This window comes from Coptis chinensis, chromosome 6, assembly GCF_015680905.1.
Source record: "Coptis chinensis isolate HL-2020 chromosome 6, ASM1568090v1, whole genome shotgun sequence".
In the NCBI taxonomy this organism is placed as follows: Eukaryota; Viridiplantae; Streptophyta; class Magnoliopsida; order Ranunculales; family Ranunculaceae; genus Coptis; species Coptis chinensis.
This window is the reverse complement of record NC_141461.1, coordinates 44,417,789-44,441,186: the sequence shown is the minus strand read 5'-3', so window position 1 is coordinate 44,441,186 and position 23,398 is coordinate 44,417,789. Positions and strand designations below refer to the sequence as shown.

At 38.2% G+C, this 23,398-nt stretch overlaps 2 protein-coding genes across 2 annotated transcripts; both read right to left on the bottom strand.

The window, feature by feature from the left end:
* Window positions 1-1,079: 1,079 nt before the first annotated feature.
* On the bottom strand, window positions 1,080-3,755 carry LOC147493150 (uncharacterized). The gene is made up of 4 exons (XM_086567759.1): window positions 3,549-3,755; window positions 2,333-2,815; window positions 1,773-2,151; window positions 1,080-1,168 (listed from the first exon to the last, which is right to left on the bottom strand). Exons 1-4 carry the CDS (start codon window positions 3,753-3,755, stop codon window positions 1,080-1,082), a joined length of 1,158 nt encoding a protein of 385 aa, XP_086423885.1.
* A 151-nt stretch (window positions 3,756-3,906) lies between these two features.
* Window positions 3,907-4,821, bottom strand: LOC147493149 (uncharacterized). Its single transcript, XM_086567758.1, has one exon. The coding sequence runs from the start codon at window positions 4,819-4,821 to the stop codon at window positions 3,907-3,909; it is 915 nt and encodes a 304-aa protein (XP_086423884.1).
* Between the last annotated feature and the right edge of the window lie 18,577 nt (window positions 4,822-23,398).

The following is a 23,398-nucleotide window of genomic DNA, read 5'->3' as shown; positions in this document are numbered from 1 at the left end:
ATGCATTCTGAGTGAGTAAGAATGTTCTTTTTAATGAGACGATCTTGAGTTGACAAGCTGCCACTGAAGAGTTGCCACGCCATGAAAGAGTGTTTGGGGACACACAGTTTTCCCCACACAAGCTTATACCATTTCACTCTCTCCTTCATTCTCTTAAGACCCATATATGCTGATTTAGTGTTATATTCCCCAGAGGGAGTAGCAGACCAAATAACTCTATCTTCCCCAAGGTGTCATAAGATCTCTACATTCAAAATACTCTTTTTTAGTTCTCCTTCAGGTAAACTTGTGACTCTATAGTTCCATTGTCCTTGGTAGATCAAATCAGCAACTATAGCTTCCTTTGGGAGTTGTAATAGTTGCATTGCTTCTGTATTATTATGTAAGCACTCATGAGTGCTCCATGGATGATGCCAAAGGCTAGTACTTTCTCCAGTGCCAATCAGATACTTAATAAACTTTACTGCTTTCTTTCTATTGTTAAGTATAGCTCTCCACACCCACGAGCAATCAGTTGGCATCTTGAGGGTCCCAGAATGCTTACCTTTCAATTGATACCCCCAAATCCACTTGGTCTATAGTGTGTCTTCCTTGCTTGCAATCTTGAAAACAAGTCCACAATAAGATGCAATATTCCAAGTCTTTGAATTAATAATGTTTAGTCCTCCTTCTATTTTACTAAACCTGAGAGTTTCATGGTTAGCTTTATGAAGTTTTCTTGTCATAGTAGGCCCTGACCATAGAAATCTATTAGTGATTTTTGAAATCATATTCAAAACCCCTTCTAGCAGCCTAAAAGTCTTAGCCCAGTAACTAAGGAATGATTGCAATACGGATTGAATCATCTGCACTCTCCCTGCAAAAGTCAGCATCTTATTCTTCTAGTTTGTAATCCTTGATGAGAACATCTCCACCAAATGCAAGCAATCCTTCACTCCCAATCTAGTTGAAGTAAGTGGAAGGCCCAAGTACTTAACTGGTGGTTTTACAAGAGTAACTCCCAAGATGCCTGCCAAATCAGTGCTGCCATATTCAGAGATGCTACCAGTTAGCATGGTAGTTTTACTTTGATTTAACTTCTACCCAGTGAGAAGTGAGAAAGTTGCTAGGACCTCCTTAACACCTTCTACTGATCTTGCATCACCTTTGCAGAACATCAATACATCATCTGCAAAGCACAAATGTGTGATATGCAATCTCCTACACTTAGAATGGTAGTCTATACTTTTTCTTGCCATATCATGCTTCATTAATCCACCCAGAACCTCCATAATCAAAACAAACAAGTAAGGAGACAGTGGATCTCCTTGTCTCAGCCCTTTTCTTCCTTCAAAATAGCCTTGGGGGGAGCCATTCACCAATATAGAAAAAAAAAATAAAAAAAAAAGGTAGTGTAACACGTACATAGATATCCATGTAATGAATGCTTCAAGAAATCTATATCTTCTTAATACTTTCTTCATAGAGTCCCATCTAAAAGAGTCATATGATTTCTGAACATCTATTTTGATAGTACATCTATGTTGACCATGAGTTCTATTGTATCATCTTATAAGTTCATGAGCCAAGAGCAAATTATCCTGCATAATCCTACCAGGAATGAATGCTGACTGGTTGAGATCAATCATGAAAGCCAGAATAGGTTTCATCCTATTGCTAATAACTTTGGAAATGCATTTATAAACCACATTACAACATGCAATTGGTCTATATTCATCAATCCTAGAGGGTTTACACTTTTTAGGAATGACATAGAAAAGTGGAATTGATACCTCGATGCATAAAGTTACTTTCAAACACATACTTGACAGCTTGAATAAACTCCTCACCTACTATAGCCCATGTTTTCTTGAAGAACAACACATTGAAGCCATCAGGACCTGGTAACTTATTATCTTGCATAGCAAAAAGAGGCAGCTGAATCTCTTCAGATGTAATACTTTTGACAAGTTTAGTTGCTTCCTCTGGATTCACTTCTTTTCTTATCTCCAGCTCTTCAAGGATAGATTCACTGCATTGCATTCCATCATCCACTTCCAAGATGTTTGTGTAGTAATGCACAAAAGCCTGAGATATCTCTTGATGTCCCTGAATTCTATTTCCATTTAGATCCTCCAATGACCATATAAGATTTATGTTCTTTCTTTCTTTCTTTAATAGCCACAAAGAAAAAGGAATTACATTTGTCTCCATATTGCATCCACTCACAATTTGTTATTTGTAAGAAATCCTCTTGTTCCATTCCAAGCAATCCCACCAACCTATTTCTGCTCTCTTTTTCTTTATTACCTAGTGTAGGATCCAAAGGTTTTGCATGTTGACACCTCTGTACATATTTTAGCTCTTCTTTGGCAACTTCCACTCTCTTCTGAAGGTCTGACAAATAAATTCTTGCCCACCCTTTTAACTTAGCTTTTACAACTTTCATCTTCTGAGTCAACACAAAGTACTTGTTGCCATACACTTCCATATCCCAGCAAGATTTAACCACTTGTAGAAAATATGGATGCAAATCCCAGTAATTGCAAAACCTGAAGGGTAACAGCCTTTTAACCTTATTGAGGAAACTGATAACCATGGGAGTATGATCAGAAGTACCCTGAGCATGAAAATCTACAATGGAATTACTATACTTATTCAACCACATGGAATTAACCAACACTCTATCAATCTTGGACCATTTCGTCACATCGTCACTACAATTGGTCCAAGTAAAGAAGCTACCAGTGGACTTGAGATCCGTTAACCCCGTTTGAGCAACTAGATTTGCAAAAGGAACTGTTTCTCTAGGAAGGACTGGTTCCCCACCTATTCTCTCATGAGAGAATAAGACATTGTTAAAATTGATCTCCTACTACAGTCCATGCATCGGTCATAGAGGAGTGTATGCTTCTAAGATCTTGCCATAGCTGATTTCTTGCATTCCTACAATTTGATGCATACACCACTGTAATCATGTAACTATAATTATCATGTAAGAAAGTTACTTTAACATGTATAAACTGTGGCGACTCCTTTATTTTATGCACTTTCACCATATTCTGCCACAAAATCCCATGTAGGGCAACATATCCTTCTCAAGGCCTCATTATTTTCATGTCTTACCTTAGTTTCTAATAACCCCATTAAGCATGCTTTGTTTTAAATTCTAAAGTTTCCAATCTCTTTAGCTCTGTTGACATAATTCAACCCCCTTACATTCCATACACTACAATTCATTTCCATTGAGAATGTCTCTTTCCACCAGATCCTTTGGATTTTGACTTCCCTTTCTTCCCACTCTGCTCATAGATAGGAGAATTAACTTCTTCGTTAGACCTCCTCTGAGCCCTAGTTCTAGCTTTAGAAGGCGCACTCATCGTTGTACTTTCAGTACTATAGGAATTGCTTCTGGTCCTACCACTTTTGAGTTTTAGAACCTCATCTTGTGTGCTTTCCACCTCATGATCAGAGAATAGATCTTTCTCCTTGTTAGAGATGTCATCTTTGCGATCTTCTTCAGAATTCGCAAGAGGAGTAAACTAGTTTCTCTCTTCTTGACAAACTACCTCCAATGCCTTATGTTGTTGTATTCTTGAGTCATAACTTGTAGCTCGTTTTTCCTGTGTAGCTGCTGTTGTACTTCTTTGATGTTGCTCTCCACATATAACATTTGCCCTAGACTCATTAGGGGATCTCTGAACCATAGAAGGTATTTGGTTGCATGCCTGTGCTTCAAGTCCTTGCAAAGCAGAGTTTGCTTCATTGCTGATCATAGCTAGTGTGAGGTTAGGATATGTGCCTAGTGACTCCCCGCCACTTTTTCCAAACTCCTACCTTGTCTTTCTATCATGGTTTCATCTTCATAAATTACTAGAGATTGTTGTGCTACTTCTTGTCTCATGGTGTCAAACACCTCTGGGATCACTAATGATGGCTCAATGAGATTGGGGCCCATAAAACTTTTGTGTACCTGTACAATGCTCCTGCTGCTACTGATTGAGGATTTTGCAAATGTTTGTTATCCTCAGCATTCTCTTTTTCTGCATTAGGAGTGGTGTCTACCTCTACCACCTCCCTTTCTACATTTGAAGCTTCTCCTCTTGTGTTTGTAGTTGTTCTTTGTCTATTCTGGCAATGTGCCTCTTTATGCCCAAGTTTGTTACATACAACACATATTGCTGCCAACCCCATGTATTCTACTCCAACTTCCACCTCCCTGCCACCAAGCTTTAATCTCACTTTATCAGGGTATGTTGCATTAATTGGTACTTCAACACAAGCTTTAGCATAATCAAGTCTTAGGTTCCTTTGAGTAGCGTAATCCCAACAATGCGGTTTCCCTATTCTATTTGTTATAAAGCTAATTCCTTTTCGAGTCCACAATTGCTTTGGGACTCCCCATAGTTTAACCCATATAGGCAAAGTTGTCATATTCTTTCTTTGCTCCTCCAACTCTACAGTCCAAGGCCTAACCATGAAAACTCTACCTGCAATGAATAATGGTCCTTTTTCAAGAACCATTTGTCTATCTTCTTCTTCTTGGAATTTAAAGTATAAGAGTTCCTTGTCAGTAGCAATCTCATATGATGCCTTAGTTTTCCATGTTCTTTCGAGTACTCTCTTTACTACAAGAAATGGGAGCTTTTTATCAACAAAGAAACCAACTAGATGGTTACTCCATCTTTCAATCTCTTCTATAAGGATTTCTTCTGGTACATTAACTACATCTAGATCCAAATCAGTCTCTATCCGTTCTAATTGACCACATAAAAAATTTGTGGTGGGGTTTGCAAACAAAGAGCTCCAAGAAGTAACTAGGTTTGGACCAGTTGAAGCCATAACCCAACTGAAAGAGAAGGAATACTCACTTACAGTGATCTCATTCCTTACCTAACGAGGATAGTTAATCAATGGAAAAAACCTCAACTTTGTTAAAAGAAGAGAGAAGATTACAAAGAAAAAATATCTCTGCAAGGAGTATGAGTGAACCAACACCAAGTGGAGATAGAATTTTAGCTGTTCACTCGAGAGTCTAGCCTGAAACTCTTTCTCCACCAAGTTGCTTGGACAGAAAATTACTATAAGTGATAATAAGAAGAAGATAAGATAATAAGAAGCAATAAGAACCTCATAACATTTACCTTAAGTGGAAACAAAATACGAGTCTTTGAGAAAAAAGAAATCGCCTTCTAAGTCGCTCAAGTGAAACATATTAGGTGTGATTTTGTGTTGAGAATTAATCTCAAAGTAGATTGAATTTCCAAGAAATTCATCCCCACAGACGGCGCCAATGTAAAGGCTCTAATTGGGCGAACCTTACGTGTGTAGGAAATTTGGGGAGAATGATGTTGTGACTGAGTTTGAAGGATCGAACTGCCTACGTATCCAGTTCTCTGATGAACTGGAATCAAGTCAAATGTAGTTTATTGTTTGGATTCTATGATCGAATGATCGATGATGAACCGAGAAGATGGAAAGTGGAGAAAAAGCATAACATTCTCCTCGTTTAGAGAGTAGAGAGGAAAATATATAAAATTCCCTCCCCCCTTTGGTGCTCCATTAATATGAATTGAATGAGATCCACTTTTGGTGCTCCATTCATTGATGATATTTAGTGTTCATGTGTAACCGAAGGTGACTTGTTTCTTAGGTTGCCTGATAAGAGCCCAAAACTATAGTTTTAACCCTGTAACAGTCATACTTTTAGACCAATTATGTGAGTAATAATTAAAGAGTTAACACCGACACGTGTTTTATGCATTTCGTGTTTCAAAGTCCATTATGTGCGTAAATGTGCCACTTTTAGCGAGATAAAGGAGCTAAGGTCGGTTATTAAGGAGTTCCGTGATTAAAGGCCAAGATTCAAGAAGACAAAGCCTTTCTAAAGCCCGGTCAAAAGCTGAAAAGTCGACGCGGGCTGAAATAAAGACACAAGTCGATGGAACTTCCGGCGCCGTATCTTTGGACTCAGACCTCGGAATGGGGCCTACCTTATGTCAAAACGACCGGCTCGGAAAGAGCTTTCCAATGGTTTAAGTCTTGACCCAATCAGAGGAGCAGAAGTGGACTAAAAGTCTGTTTAAGCCAACTGCAGCTGAAAAGGCCTTTTTGGACTGAAAGAATTGGGTTTTGGGCCTGATGCTCTAGCCCAAAACATGGCTCCAAGCCCATGAACGATTTTTGGATCTAGACATATAAAAACAAAAGCTTAGCTCTTTGTTAAGGGTAGCTAGTTAGACCTAAAACTATATAGAATTCTAGATCTAGTTTTCAGTAGAATAATTAAGTTTTAGTTCCAGTTTCAATTCTTGTTTTAGATTAAGTCTTTGAATCATTGTTCTTGATTAATTAGATAAATAAAATAGTTATTTTGTCAATTTCGATTTTTGTCATCTCAAATTATAGATCTAGTTTTAATTCTTGTTGATTATCATTTCGTAGTTTAAGTAGATTGAAACATTGTTAGTTAATTTAGTTAAGTTAGAATTTTAATATGATGTGTAGTTATAATTCAATGGGAAATGATGGTTTGATGACTCAAGGCTAAAACCTCCATTAGAGGGGTTGATGAAGCTTTGATGAAAACTTAGTGGTATAGTGTAGAAGTATTGTAGAATCTATTCTACTCTAGAAGGTCGTGATTCGCCATGAGAATGGGTGGACGACCTCACATGCTAGTTAGTATTCGGTAAAAATGTCATGAACACTAGGGATTAGAACTCAATTTCTTCCGAAGAACGTAAGAATCGAGATACAAGAATCTATACTAGGTTATTAAGTTGATTCGAGGTGGATTCAATTCCCTCTAATCCTTTATCTAGATTCAAAACAATCATATTTCCATAGCATTCGTGAGTTAAATTCAACATAATCAATTTCATATAGGTATCGTAGTATAACACCCTTCGTAAAGCTCTCATTAGACTTAAGACCGACTAATTAGATTAGAAAACATTCTATGCTAGAGCACTAGGAGTGGAACGAATTTGTTACTCCACTCTATTTCGATAGAATTGAGAGTAGAAACTTTGATAAAATATGATCATAAATAGTTTTAGTTTTTCTTACGTTTTGAGTTCATCGTTCATTTCGGAGGTAAACTATTCAATTTTATGTTTTATCAAATGGCGCCGCTGCCATCTTAGTTGCACTTTAGCATTGTTTTCATAGTAGAATTAGTCATTTTTAAGTCCTATTAAACCCACCCACCCTTGTTTGATTCATACCGTTTATCCGCTTCATCTGAAAAAATTCGCGACAAAATTACACTGAAGCCGACCAAGCTTATAAGGAGCGACTTCGCTTATATAGTTGGGTACGGAGCGGAGCGCCCGCATACCGAAATAATTCCGCCTCTAAGTTACTAGAACACGAACCACGACCCCCCGTGGAGCGCAACCCTCCCTTAAACACTGAAATTTCAAGTTACACAGAGCGACCACGCCTCTATGAGCGACTCACTCTAAGCCAAATTTCCGGATTTCTACAGTTTGTTTCAAACTTCGATTTTAAGTTTTTTTTACCGTTCTAACTTGTTATTTATTAATCAACACGCCAGAAACAAGACGCTATTCATAAGCCGAGCAAGGACGCTTATCGTATTCCTTTCTTCCATACCTCGTGATTCCGCTTAGAGGTTCATACTAATATATCAAGATTGTTTGGATTGTTTTCGTTTAGACTTAGACTTGCATGAGATTAAGGTCCGGCCGAGAGAAAAACACCGAACGTAATTAACCGCTAATGTCAACAAACAAATCTATCGAAAGTATACCAATCACTACACCTCTAACTACTATCCCACCAACCACACCCTCGACATAATGGTCAAGAAAGAGAGACTCCTCTCTCCGACTTTTACAAAGCCTTGAGCGATATAGCCCTAAATCTTGCATCGCTCTAGCGGAATTCCAGTGGGGATTTTCAATTCCCCAAACATATTTAATTGTTACCCGCTTTCCATGGTTTAGACCACGAAAACCTTTACCAACACACGAGGATTGAACAAGTTCTTACAACATTCCATCATCCTACGGTTGGTACCTTTAACAGATTAAACCGAGGGTATTTCCCTTCACTTTAGCCGATAAAGGCGCCTTGGTTAACTCGCCAAGCTGCTTAACTCTCAGGGACTCGTGGGCTAAACTTGTTCAAAATTGTTTATGGAACATTTTACCCACCCCTAAAAGACGGATGAGATGCTTTTCAAGATTCATTTTTCCGACAAAATCCTCATGAATAATTTTCGAGGCTTGGAATCGCTTTCACCGATTTGCTTATTGAGTGTCCACACCATAACCTAGCACAAGACATGTTAGTTCGTTAGCCTTTTCAAAGGACTTCAACATCACCATAAAGAAGTCCTTGACATAATGAATGGGGTAGTTTCCTAAGTAAAGGAGCCTCGAGAGGCTTACAAATTTTAGAAGATCAAACTAAACGTAATAACAATTGGGGTAGTGATGATATCCCCGCTAGCTAGTTAGTTCTTCTTCAACAGCTTAAGGTCACGGTATGTTTGAGATGAAACCCGATCTAGAACTAAAAATTTAATCGAATCTCTAACTAAAAAGGTTGAGGCTATTTCTCTCAGGCAACAAAAGCCTATACCCGCCATGAATGTTAACTCCAACCCATGTAATGTCCGTTTTTGAGTCCCGAAAGCACCCTGACTCCTATTGTCCTCTCGCCTATGAACAACAACAATTAGAGCAAGATAATGTCTACTCCATTAATAACTATCCTATTCCTAATGCCCCATGGAGACAACATCCCAACTTTAGTTGGCAAAACAATCAACAAGTTTCACCTCCAGGGTCTAATAACCAAAATGTTAGGCAAGCGAACAATTATAATCAAGCTCCACCTAGGCAAGGACAGGACTAAGTCAAGGAAATTATAATAATTATAACAACCAAGCGCAACCACGACAAGGTTTAGCACAAGGTCAGGGTAATTATAATAGTTATAATACCAATAGAGGTATCGTTCCGGTTAACAATAGTAACTATCACAACCCACCCATAAATAATCAACGGAGATAGTTCCAAATGCACCACCGTGACTACTACACCATCACATCCGATCGTGATAGACGCCTTTTATACAAGTTACCCAACAACTTTTCCAATCAATGACTCAATCAAACCAACAGATCTTACAATCCATAAATCAAGGCATACAACAGTTAGCCACGAAAAGCCCAACCAAAAGGCGGTTTCCGTGATGTTTATACCAAACCCTAAAACAACTAACACAGCCTTTGAGTTAAACGATAATACTAGTACGGAAACGACAATAGTAGGTGACCTAAATGCCATCACTACTCTCCGTTCTGGAAAAGTGGTTGATAACAAAGTAACTATGCCTATAGTTACCCCATCAGTACTCCCTACACCGGATATCGAACTAGATACCGAAATAGAAACTGAAGAGCCTACCACCGTAGAGGTACCCGCTTAAACCACAACCTAAGAAACGTAAGCCAAGGTTACACATCAAGTCGAGCCATACGCTAAATATAGAGCGAAACCACCGTTCCCTAAAAAATTATCCATGCTAACCAGGGATACCAACTTTGAGGAGATTAGGAACGTTTACAAAAATCTAACGATAAACCTTCCTTTTCTCAAAGCTATTAAAAAGCTACCTAATCACGCTTAAGTTTCTTAAAGAGTTGTGGCACTACTAGGCGAAGACCAACATACCTAAAGACGCTTTTCTAACCTAACAATTCCCAACCTTATCCGAAAATAATGGAATTGTTAAGTACAAGGACCCCGGTCAGTCCCATCGCATAATGCACCTTTTAAGAGATTCCCACACGACGGCTACTATTGACCTCGAAAGTGTTAACTTATTCCCATACTATTTGTATAAACAAATAGCTCTACAGAAATGCAACCTACAAAAATAACGCTGCAATTAGTGGACAAAATAATTAAGCATCCTAAGGGTGTAGTGGAAAACGCGTTTTGTTAAGGTTCGTGATTTCTACTATCCCTCCGACTTTGTTATCCTCGACACGTAAGTCACTAACGACTCAGACCCATCATCTTAGGGAGCCCCTTCTTAGCAACTGCCAACGCACTTATAAATTGCCGCGATGGTAAGATGTCCTTATCTTTTGGCCATCTTACAGTTGAGGTAAATATTTTTAAAATGATGAAACAGTTACCAGATTCGTCTATAGATGGGGAGGTTAGCATGATTGAGAGCTTAGCTCAAGATTATTTTAACAACACATTTCCTGAAAACAATATGTACAAATTCCTTTCTTTTGGAACTTCAGATTTTGTAAATGACTCCTATTTAGAGGAAGTCAACACCATCCTTGAGTCCACACCAATTGTAGACCCTTCGATTGCTCCACATATTGAGTATGAAGACTTGCTACCTAAGCAAGTATTCATTATGCAAAATGAGGACCCCGAATTTAAACATCCATAGATTTTCCTTCCACCCCATGCTTAAACCTCTTCCCCGTGAGTTAAAATATATTCAACTTGATCCGATAGTAGTCATCCGTAATTATATCTTCTCTCATTATCTAAGAATGAAGAGACACGCTTAATCCGGGTGATTAGGGAACATCGGTCGGCGATTGGTTGGTCCCTAACAGACATTAAGGGAATTGACCCTAATGTTTGCACTCATCGTATCCATTTGAGGATAACTCAAGACTTCTCGCGAACCTCGGCCACTTGAACCCCGCCATGAAAGAGGTGGTTAGGGAAGAAGTTTTACGACACTGATCGCGGTATCATATACCCAATCTCCGATAGCGAATGGGTAAGCCCCATTCATGTAGTTCCTAAAAATCGGGAGTTACCATGGTACGTGAACGGAAAGGGTGACTATGTTGTCACACAAGGTCCTATGAAATGGAGGATCTCAGATTGATTACGACGCTTAAAATGCTATGATACTGAAAGGATCACTTTCCTTTACCTTTATAGATCAAATGCTCGAACGCCTAGCTGGTCATGCTTTTATTGTTTTCCTGATGGCTACTCAGGCTATTTTCAGATTATTATTGATATTGATGACCAAGAAAAAGACTACCTTCACATGTCCTTTTGGAACGCATGCCTTTTGGCCTTTGTAATGCTCCTAGTACCTTCCAAGGTGTATGCTTCATATATTTAGTGACATGGTAGAGCTTTTATGGAAGTTTTCATGGATGATTTTTCTATCTATGGAGACTCCTTCACGCATCGCTTTTGTCTAACCCGTCTAAGGTTTTGACACGGTGTGAAGAAAAGAGCCTCGCTTTTAAACCGGAAAAAGTGTCATTTCATGGTGAAAAGGGGCATAAGATTAGGTCACATCAGATCTAGTGATGGCATCGGCGGATAAAGCCAAACTAGATAAGATAGCTTAATTCTACCTAAAACCACTCTGACCGGCCCATGATATTAGAGCCTTTCTAGGTCATGCAGTTTTATAGGCGGTTTTATTAAAGACTTCTCAAAATAGCTAGGCCTTTAACTAATCCGCTTTTGAAAGATGCAATTTTTATTTTTAATTTTAACTCAGACGCAAGCTTTTTTGAAACTTTAAAAGTCATCCTAACCATCGTGATCCATTATACAGCCTCCATTGGTCTAAACCTTTCAACTCATGTGTGATGCTAGTGACTATGCAGCTTGGTGCGCCTTTTGGGACAAAACTAGATAATAAGTCCACTCGCTTTTTATTATGCTAGTAAAACCTTAAACGATGCTCAACGGAATTATTCAACTACGTAAAAGAATTCTTAGTCGCCATTTATGCATTAGATAAGTTTTGTCTTTATTTGGTTGGTTCTAAAACGCTAGTTTACACGGACAATGCAAAGATTCTTAAGCACCTTCTTGCAAAGAAGGATGCTAAGCAGAGATTAATCCGATGGATCCTTCTCCCCGCAAGAGTTCACATTAGAAATAAAGGACAAAAGAGGGTCGAAAACGAAGTTGCCGACCACTTATCTAGACTCACAAACGACGATCGAGGTGATTCGAGTCCATACCGGACTCTTTTCCCGATGAGCATCCAGATGCTATTTTTCAAAAGACCATTGTATACCGACATTGTAAATTATTTAGCGGCTGATGTTATACCTTATAATTGGTCAAGAAATGAACGTAAGAAGTTCTTGGCCGAGTTAAGTTATACCACGGATGAGCCTTATCTTTTTAAGCATCAGTATGGATCGATTATTCGCCGTTGTATTCCCCAAAGGGAATATAATGAAGTTCTATTGTTCTGCCATGACAAAGAGTGTGGTGGCCATTTTAGTGGGATGAAAACAGCCGCTAAAGTTCTTCAATGTGGATTTTATTGGCCTACCCTTTTTAAGGATGCCCAAGTGCATTGCAAGACGTGTATTCGTTGCCAACAACTTGCGCGAATCACGAAGCGTTATATGATGCCATTAAATCCAATCTTGATAGTAGAAATTTTTGACGTTTGGGGCATTGATTTCATGGGTCCTTTCCCAGTTTCCCACGGTTTCATTTATATTCTAGTTGCCATGGACTACGTGTCTAAATGGATAGAGGCCCTAGCTTGCCGTAGCAATGACCATAAGACCGTTGTATTTTTATTAAAGAATATATTTTCTCTTCCGGTTTGGCATTCCTAAAGCCATCATTAGTGATGGTGGAACACATTTTTGCAATAGAGTTGTTGCATCCCTAGTGAAGAAGTATGGAGTTACACACAAAGTAGCAACTCCTTACCATCCACAAACTAGCGGACAAGTAGAAGTTTCTAATAGGGAAATCAAAAAGATTTTAGAAACAACTCAGAACCCCGATAGGAAAGACTCGGTAAAAGCGCCTATCGGATGCCTTATGGGCGATAGAACTGCTTTCAAAACTCCTATAGGTATGTCTCTTTTAGACTTGTATTTGGGAAACCATGTCATTTGCCCGCTTAAATTAGAGCACCGTGCTCGTGGGCTATAAAAAGCCTTTTAACTTCAATATTGATGAAGCAGGTGTCAAACGCAAATTGCAATTGAATGAGCTTGAAGAAATCCGTAGCGATTCTTACGATCTCGCGAAGGATTATAAAGCTAACATGAAACGTGTTCATGATAAGCAAATCTTCCGCAAAGAGTTTGTGGTCGGTCAAAAGGTCTTGCTTTACAACTCCCATCTACATATTTTCCTGTGGAAACTAAAACCCGCTGGTCCGCCCTTTTTTGGTTATTGAAGTCACCCCTACGGGCAATCACCTTGGTAAATCCAAATGACAAATGCATCTTTCAAGTTAATGGTCAACGGTTAAAACATTTTCACGAACTTCGCCCCCTCGATGTAGAGGAAGTCCTTTTATAGGACCCTGCCTACGAGGATTGACCTTTGTCATTGGTGTACTTCCTTTCACTTCCATATAGTGGTAAGTGCACCATTCAGTAACCGGCCCTCCCTATGGAGTGTGTGGCTGTAAGTACCGGATCCTAAGTCCACGGTTAACATAATTCACGCTTTCCACTTTTGCATGTTTTCTCGGTTTTGATTCATGTTCCTCTAAGGGGTGAATTATGTATTTATTGTTTTCGCTTTATCTTATAATAAACTAATAAAAAATAAAAAATAAAAAAAAATACATAATAATAAAAAATTCTTAATAATAAAAATAGCAATCCAACAAGTCTTGGGAATCTGACTTTAAACGACCCGCGTTAGAACAAATTTTGTGTTTAAAAATTTGTTTGGGGGTGGGCAATCGGTCTCTCCATCTGGATTGCTCGAACTTTCCATTTTTGTTGCTTAGGCCCATTACTTGTAGTTCAATTGGGTTGACGTAATCTTAACTTAGATTTCCTTCGTTCGCATAACTTACGTCACACACGCACTTCGAGGCATTTTTCCACCTTTTTATACGTCACCCATGGTTGGAATTGAGTGTTTTATGGATCATTGGATTGGAAATTCTCTACTGATCGTTTCCATAACTCATTCGCCAAAATCGGGCTAGTAACGAAGCGGCAAATTAAGTTTGAAATTGCGCGAAAAATCGAAAAATTCCGGAATTCAAACTGGGCTTGGGCCCAAACCGCACGCACGCCTGTGCGTCTCCTTCCTTCCCAAAAAAAAAACGCACAGTTTCTTTCTTTCCCTTTCAATCCCGCCGGTTACCAAGTTTAAATCAAACCTTGAAAACCCAAATAAAAAATAAAAAAAAATAGAAAGAGAGAAGAACACCTAACTACACCTACACCAAAAAAATCAAATCCACCTAAAATCTTCTCTAAACCACCACCACCCCAACTCCGAAAAACAGCCACCAATTAAAGTAACCACCGCCACCACTGTTATTTTTAGTAGTTTTTCTTCAAACTCGCCTCCCCCACAGTCTACAAAACCATTAGTTGTCTCAGAAACTTCAATGGCGCTACGACGAAGAATTTTGCCGGAGCACGCGTTTGAGTCCTACAGCTTTGCGCCATTTTACGACGCGGAGTTGATTAGGAGGCATTGGAATGGACTGTGGTACTTGACTGAGGCGTTCTATCACCATGATTTGGTAGAACAGTTTTATAAGAAGCGAGAATTGGAGGGGGATAGAATTTTCATAAAGGTAGCAGGAGCGAGGAGGGAAGTAAAGAAAGAGACAGTTGTTGGTCAACTGTTAGGAATTACGCTTTGAAAGCAACTCGTAACGACAATTCGGAATCCCAAGATAATCGAGTTCCCGCTTTGATGAAGGATACTTGTCGTGGAGGGTGAATACAATCCGACATCTCATTAAGGCCCGCCAAACCCGAGAACCAATCAATCGGGTCAGAGCTCGCTGGATTGGTAGGAACGCCCCTGAAAGACAAAGTCGCTGATATCGGCCTCGCAATGTCCGCGTTCTGGATTTTGCAAACAAATAAGTATAATTTTTGCATCATTGATTTAATGTTTAATGTGATTCGAGGAGTGGGGAAGAGCTTGGTGCCTCTTCCCCGTATTGATCACTAAGATCATGCTCTCCTTTAGAGCCGCCGCAAGATCTGCTCCTATTAAGATCAAATTGCATTCTAATGCAAGTATCTATAATGGATTGCATCCAAGAGACTTGGCCGTTGTCCGAAGAAAAATGGATGAGTCGGAGGATGAAAGGGAGGATATGACATGTCCGGATGACGATGCATTAGATAAATGTAGTTCTAATTTAGAACGATGCAAGTATTGCAAACCGCCTTTGCGTTGCATTTATGGAATTTGTGAAGATATCCGAGATAGACAGATTGTAATTCGAAGAAGCAAACGAACCTTCGACGAGACTTGAAATGCTCGAAGGGTTCGGGGACGATATCCTATCTAACATGGAGACTATCCACCAAAGATCAACAAGCCCAAAGATGCGATTCTCGGTTGAGATGGAAGCACGCTTGTTCCGAATAGAGATGTTACGATGCCACCCCGTGGAGGAATCGGTTTCAGCCCGAGTCCGACAGTATGAGCGCCGTCGCCGGGCGACGATGGTTCAAGCCATTCTCCATCCCAGGGCCAATCTCCATCTCAGGGTCCATCTTCATCACATAACTAGGTGTTCACCATCAGTTGTGTTCGCTGTTATTTCATGGTTTTGATTGTTTTATTAGTTGAATTTTAATTAACTAGTTAAATTTAAATATTAATGTGTTTGTTTTATGTTGTTTGGATTTAAATTTTATTTTTAATATAATTGGTTAATTTCGAGTACTACGTGTTTTTATCATTAATCCCACCTTCCCGACTTGTTTGGGGGTGGTAATATTTATACCAAGCATAATTCCTTATATGATCACCCGAGGTAAAGTAGTCTTGAAGGAAAGGTTGATAATTTGGCCGATATCGGCATATCCATGATTTGTGTGGTGGTAGCATGAAATGTAGGAGAGTTTAGAAGTTACTATTCTAAATCCATTATGAAAGATACCAGGATTTTTAGAAAATCACGAAAATGGTTTGTTTCCGTTTTCGGGTTTGGAATTTTTCTATTTCCGGAAATTGCCTTAACACAATTTGGGAACTTGCCGATTCGTTTTGGAAGCTCAAAACCTATTTAAACTCCTTTCATTCTACACTAACAAACCACACTACACCCCACCATCATCCCGCACCTTTCACTCCAAGCTTTTCCTTCTTTTTCCTCTAAACTCCTGTTTCACCATCCATGAGCGCGCCTGCGCCCTGTACACTTTCCAAAAGTTTAGTCAGAGCGCGACCCGCGCCCAAAACACTGTAAATTCTAAAACCCACTAGCGCCGACCGCTCTCTATGCGAAGCTTACATTCCTCCGCCTTCGTGGAACGCTGGGAAATTCCAATTTTCTTCACGGTCATTCCGGGATTTTTGGAACTATTCAAAGAGTTGTTGTGATGACATCTCCTATAGTCATACCTGAACAAATCCTTCAAGATGTGTTGGGCAATCGGTGACCTATGGACATTGGTTCCGACCACGGGATCCTCGCGATTAGGATGGCGCCATCTACCGTAAGTGATGACGATTCATATTCACCACAAATTTCTCGCTTATTTCTACGAACCACGCTAAATTCTATTGTAATCGGGATGGAGAACAATTATTCTCCGTCAGAGTTGATGACCACGACACATAAATTCAATAAAAATGTGGTCGCTTTAGTTTCGTGGATTACCAATACCGATCCCTGTTCACACATGGGCATATATGACCGATAATGCATACCTTTATGATTATACATATTTCCATGAGTATTATGGGGAGGGATATTTCGAGTAATGGACCAGGGCTTATATAGCATTGCCCTTGGTAGCCTTTCCTAAACCTAGGCACCACCATGTTATTCATCCCGATGAATATTTTTGGGAATGGCGCTCATTTATGCAAAACAAGATCGCTGGTGACATTTTCCTCGCTTTAGCTAAGGGACGTCGCCGATATGACATCCCCCGAGTTTTAGTCGCTAGTCTTAAGAGAGCCCAAAGCATGAGGCATAAGTATCTTCTTATGCCTGTTTTGGTAAGCCGCATCATGCGTAGTTGTTTAACTGTATTCTATGCACAATTCATAGATTGGAAAAGGGTTGAAGTCATGAGACCCACCAATCGGGTGGTTCGCTCGTTGCGAGAAATGACTTGGCCGGGATGGCAGGTGCAGCCTCATTTGGTCGCCCCGTACATCCCATCAGACATGATAACACTTAACAGGTTAGCATTAGTAGATGATAACCGCGGCAAGCTTGGCAAATTATAATGGACCGGGATCGCGAAGGAACCTCGCCTCACTAACGAGGAGGAGGACGCTTTTGCCGGGAGATAAGGTAAGTTTTAGTTTTGTTAGTGTCCGCTTATGTCCCAAGCAATTTAATTCGGGTTACCCCATAATGGGTCGAACTCTTATAGAGTTGCATAAGTTTTTTTTTTTTAATTCCCTACATTAGTATGTTCTAACCTTATTATGCGGATGTGCGAATTTCACGTTTCCATGGTATTTTTCTACCCTCTTTATTTAAATGCTTTGAGGACAAAGCATGCTTTTGTTTGGGGGTATAAAAACACGTAATTAAGGCATCTGTTAGGATATAGATATGTATAATATGCATTTGTTTTCAATTTGAAAATTTGAAAAATATAAATAAATAAGTTTATGCTATACACTTAGGAATATTGGTATTGTTTTCTTTCTATGCTCTTAACAATCTAGAAGTCTCACGTAGCTTTTGCATCGTAATAATTGTTAGAAACTTAGGTTAATATATAGGTAATAATCTTTGCATCTATCTATAAATATATTACATGAGTATCTATGATTGTTAGCAGAAGTAAGTTTAAAATCTAGGCTAGAGTACTTATTCTACAAATCCTTTGAGAATATAGCCTAAAGCCTTATATATGAGCTAAACATTCGAGAAAATGACACAAGGGAGAAGTAAAATCCGATAGAGAAATCACACGCCCACTTGCTTGATCACTATGCCATATCCTAAGCGGTGAATTTAGGCCCTCTTTGGATCGATATAGCCGAAATTCAAACCTATGAATTATTTTCCGCTAGTTGCCCCTCTGAGCCTTTCTTTAGCCTTTCATAAACCACAAATCCATTACCCTGTTACAAAAACAAAACAAAATAAAAAAAAAAAAAAAAAAAAAAAAAAAAATCAACCTACCCAATTTAGAATAAGTCTGAGAATAGAATGAGGAAGAAAGAAGAAGAGAAAAACCTGTGTAAACAAAAATTAGTTAGTTGCTTCAGAAAATAAAGAAAAGAAGTTTCCATCCAAAGAAAAGAAAAATAAAAATAAAAATAAAATAAAAACTCTAAAAAAATAGAATAAAAGGAGTCAAAAGCCAAAGAAAAAGAAAAAAAAATATGGCTAAGGATGGAAAGAAAGTGTAGAAGCAAAAGTAAATAACAAGGTTTTCTCTAGTTACATAATATGAAGACTCTATTATTTCAGACTTGTCCTTTTTGAATATCGATTTCCTTCCTTCTTAAACCATCTCCTAAACCCCGAAACACCTAATAAAGACCTCTAGCTCAATTAAGAATAGGTTAGTGTGATAGTAAGTGGCAGATGTGTTTGATCGACTTCGGCTTCCTTGGTTGTCATTGAGATTGTAAGGTAAAGTGTGCCCACCGCATTAATCGGAGAAGCTTTTAACTCGAGTGGAAAAATCATAGTGGTTTTTGTCTTGACATTTATGTGAGGACCTACTTAAGGACGCTATTCCGAGTTTTCAGAAACGAACCTGCTAGGCATTTCATAGTATTACTAATAGTATATATATTTGTATCATAGATGATTGATTATTATGCATATATTAGTTTAGGTTTTTGACTTGGTTATTCTTATTCAATTGCTAGTGAGATGTATAGATAGTTGAGACATGAATGAGGAAACAATAGTTTTATTTCTTAGTCGTTGTAGTATAGTTGAAGTTTGTGAGTACCTTCACTAGAAAACTCTCAATGAGGTATAACTTCGACCACTAGGGAATTCCTAGTGGTTTAAGCGCCTTGTTGCATATGGTCAATGCAATCGCACTCAAATAAACGCGTGAGTAGATAGAACTCCATTTTTGGTCACTTATTCTAATTTCTCATCTTTGCTTGAGGACAAGCAAAATGCTGTTTGGGGTGGTTTGATAAGAGCCCAAAACTGTAGTTTTAACCCCAGAATGATCATACTTTTAGACCAATTATGTGAGTAATAATTAAGAGTTAACACCGAAAGTGCGTGTTTTTATGCATTTCGGGTTTCAAAGTCCATTATGTGCGTAAATATGCCACTTTAGCGAGATAAAGGAGCTAAGGTCGGTTATTAAGGAGTTCCGTGATTAAAGGCCAAGATTCAAGAAGACAAAGCCTTTCTAAAGCCCGGTCAAAAGCTGAAAAGTCGACGTGGGTGAAAAAGACACAAGTCACAGAATTTCGGGTCAGATCTTTGGACTCAGACCTCGGAATGGGGCCTACCTTATGTCAAAACGACCGGCTCGGAAAGAGCTTTCCAATGGTTTAAGCCTTGACTCAATCAGAGGAGCAAAAGTAGACGAAAAGTCTGTTTAAGCCAACTACAGCTGAAGAGGCCTTTTTGAACTGAAATAATTGGGTTTTGGGCCTGATGCTCTAGCCCAAAACATGGCTCCTAGCCCATGCACGATTTTTGGATCTAGACATATAAAAACAAAATCTTAGCTCTTTGTTAAGGATAGCTAGTTAGACCTAAAACTATATAGAATTCTAGATCTAGTTTTCAGTAGAATAATTAAGTTTTAGTTCCAGTTTCAATTCTTGTTTTAGATTAAGTCTTTGAATCATTGTTCTTGATTAATTAGATAAATAAAATAGTTATTTTGTCAATTTCAATTTTTGTCATCTCAAATTATAGATCTAGTTTTAATTCTTGTTGATTATCATTTCGTAGTTTAAGTAGATTGAAACATTGTTAGTTAATTTAGTTAAGTTAGAATTTTAATATGATGTCTAGTTATAATTCAATGGGAAATGATGGTTTGATGACTCAAGGCTAAAACCTCTATTAGAGGGGTTGATGAAGCGTTGATGAAAACTTAGTGGTATAGTGTAGAAGCATTGTAGAATCTATTCCACTCTAGAAGGTCGTGATTCGCCATGAGAATGGGTGGACGACCTCACATGCTAGTTAGTATTCGGTAGAAATGCCATGAACACTAGGGATTAGAACTCGAATTTCTTGTCGTAAGAACGTAAGAATCGAGATACAAGAATCTATACTAGGTTATTAAGTTGGATTCGAGGTGGATTCAATTCCCCTCTAATCCTTTATCTAGATTCAAAAACAATCATATTTCCATAGCATTCGTAGTTAAATTCAACATAATCAATTTCATATAGGTATCGTAGTATAACACCCTTCGTAAAGCTCTCATTAGACTTAAGACCGACTAATTAGATTAGAAAACATTCCATGCTAGAGCACTAGGAGTGGAACAAATTTGTTACTCCACTCTATTTCGATAGAATTGAGAGTAGAAACTTTGATAAAATATGATCATAAATAGTTTTAGTTTTTTCTTACATTTTGAGTTCATCGTTCATTTCGTAGGTAAACTATTCAATTTTATGTTTTATCATTGCCTGGCTGACCACGAACTGAGTGAAGCGTAGCGAGCTTATCCACTATGTCTCTGGTCGCTCATTCTAGCGTGCTGGAGATGGTGACTCTAGTTCATTTAGTACGAGCTAATTGTCTTTGGTGATGGACACGTGTCTAATATTCATTGGACATGAATATTAGGTACTCACAACTAACATAAACATTGTAAAGCTAGTTCTCAAGCAGGATAAATAACAAGTGAATAACAAGCATGAGAAGTAAATAACCCACAAAACACAATTTAATACAAACCAAGTCTTGAGTCCTCATCATTTAAAAACATAAACTAAATTCTAGACTCTAAATATCTAATGAGTTACCCTAGCTAGTGCCGGTTTCGCTCTAAAGATGTACTTATGCTTCATATCAATGAGAGTGCACGTGAGCTTGTGGTATCATACATGAAAGAAGGGACTCCTAAGACTTTAAAAGGTCTTTTGGACTTAATTTATCATCCAATATGCTCAGTGTGAAGTGTAAACTAGGTGAAACTTTAGTACAAAACAGTGAAGAAAAACTATGTGATCTGAGGACCGCTCAGTTGTTTCCTCTCTATCAAAATCTTTTGTGCAATTGTTAATCTCTTGGTAGACAACAGATGTAACATATGCATACCATTCTCGTACCCTGGATCGGTATTTCACACTTGTACATTTATGTACATCCTAAAATATAAATTAATATAAGCAAATGTGTATAGTGTAAAAGGCAAACATACAATCTCAATCTATTTTAAGGTACAAATTATTTATTAAAAATATATCAATAAAATGAATCCCTAGTATTGAAAGGCTATTGTTACTAAACATCGATACCAATATCTTTAATCCATTCAGTGGGGGAAACATGTTCGTCCCTGCTGTTTACACTCTGACGATCAACATTAGATACTTAATCAATTTTGATTGATAAATATTATATATAATTTATCAAGTAAAAATGTTAACAAACACAAGAATTACATACCTTCATCTACAAGCGAACCTTACCATTTTACCGTTTACTTAGAAAATTCTAAGTATTTGTTAGCAAATTCAGAGAAAACTCACAGTCTCCTTTCCATAAAACTAATTTGATGGTTCTACTTAGTCCTTGTATTGTGAGGCTTATGTATGTCACTGAATCCAACTCCTCCTCTTTGTAGCTAGATGTGTGCTCTCCTCCCTTTTCATTATATGTCCTTCTCTGGAAATTAACCCGCCCATTCCTTTTGATACTCTTTGAATTAGCTTGCATGATATCGTCAAGTTTCCCTCCAAATGGCTTGCATAATGGAACAGTCGCCACTATGTTCTTGTAATTGTCCACTTCAACTGTCTAAGGTTTTACAACAAACACTCTACCCACAATGAACACATGTCATTCTTCTAGTACTCTCTGCCTATCCTTCATAGCAGTAAAGCTCATGTAGAACAAATCCTTATCATTAGATATCAAAGGAACCCTTTAGCTTCCATGTTCTCTCGAGAGCTTCCTTGACAAGGGGAAAAACTAATCTTTTATCAAGAAAACCCCACCACATACTCATCCCATTCTTGCTTTCCTTGCTCAAATTTCCAGATGCATCTGGAAAATAAGCTACTCCATCTAAGTTGGGGAGCTCTCGTCGCTTCTAAGACACTCTTTGTTGAGGTGCTATTGTTGTTGTCTATGGCGCCATTTTTTTTACTTAATCTTGCTGCAAACTAGGTTGGCAGCATTAAATGCTCATTTCTTGATGCTATGTTGTCATGGTCGGGTTTTCAAGCATGATCATAAAGATCCATTCTTGCTTGTTTTCTATCCGGAACTCACAATGTCAACAATGGAGAATTTTACAAGAAGAGGAAATAAATATGTAGGTGGTTCGGATAAGATAGTTTTACCCAATAATTTTATATAATCTAGGAAATAAAAGAGACACTGGATCACGTCCTAAAGTAACTTAAGTTATTTCATTACCAGTCACTCAAAAGGATCGGATGTCCCCATTTTTATCTTTCTTAGTTATGATGTTTAGTTTCTTCTTGGCATGATGATGCTTCCAATGATCATTGGCTAATCCTTCTCTTTTGGAGGATTGAGAAATGTTTCGAATAAATATAATCAAAACACTAAGTGGTAACAAAATAGATGAATAATGTAGAAAAGTGATGGTGATCGAGAGAATGATGAGACTGTACCTTTCGGTTGCCTACATACCCAAATTATCCATAGGATCAAGTTTGAAGAACGTAGTTCTTTATGAAAAATAGTTAGGTATTTATATGTGTAGAGTACAGACTTTTTGTAGCTCAAGTAATTGTAATTGAATATAACTCTTAGTTGATAATTATCTCTTTGATAAGAAACAAATATGGACATAAATTAATATACGTAAGTGGCAAGCCATGTGGTTAGGATTCAGCCTTAGACACATGAGTTAATTGACCTGTACATCAATTCATGGTATTGCAAATTGGGCCTTAGCCTTGTTGATTAAACGAATAAAGTGGAGACCCATACCAATGGACGTTTGCCACGTAGGTGGGGGTCGAAAGACCGCCCCCTCTTTGGCATGTGAACGAAGTTCATATGGTAAAGAAGAGAAGAAATTAAAAATCAATGAAAAAATGAAATAAGAAAAGAGTGAGCGGAATGTATAACAAAGTGTAGTGTGAATGCAAATGATATAATTGGGGAGATATGAGATGCAAGTTATGTAGGCAACAACAAATTCATTGTGAGATGCAAGAATAGATTGCATGCAGTTGGTTTGACTGTTACAAAGGACGTACCGAACTTGTCGTAAAGATGTAAAGAAGTGCACATAAATATGTATGGGCGGGTCAATGATTTATCATAGTTTGAAGTA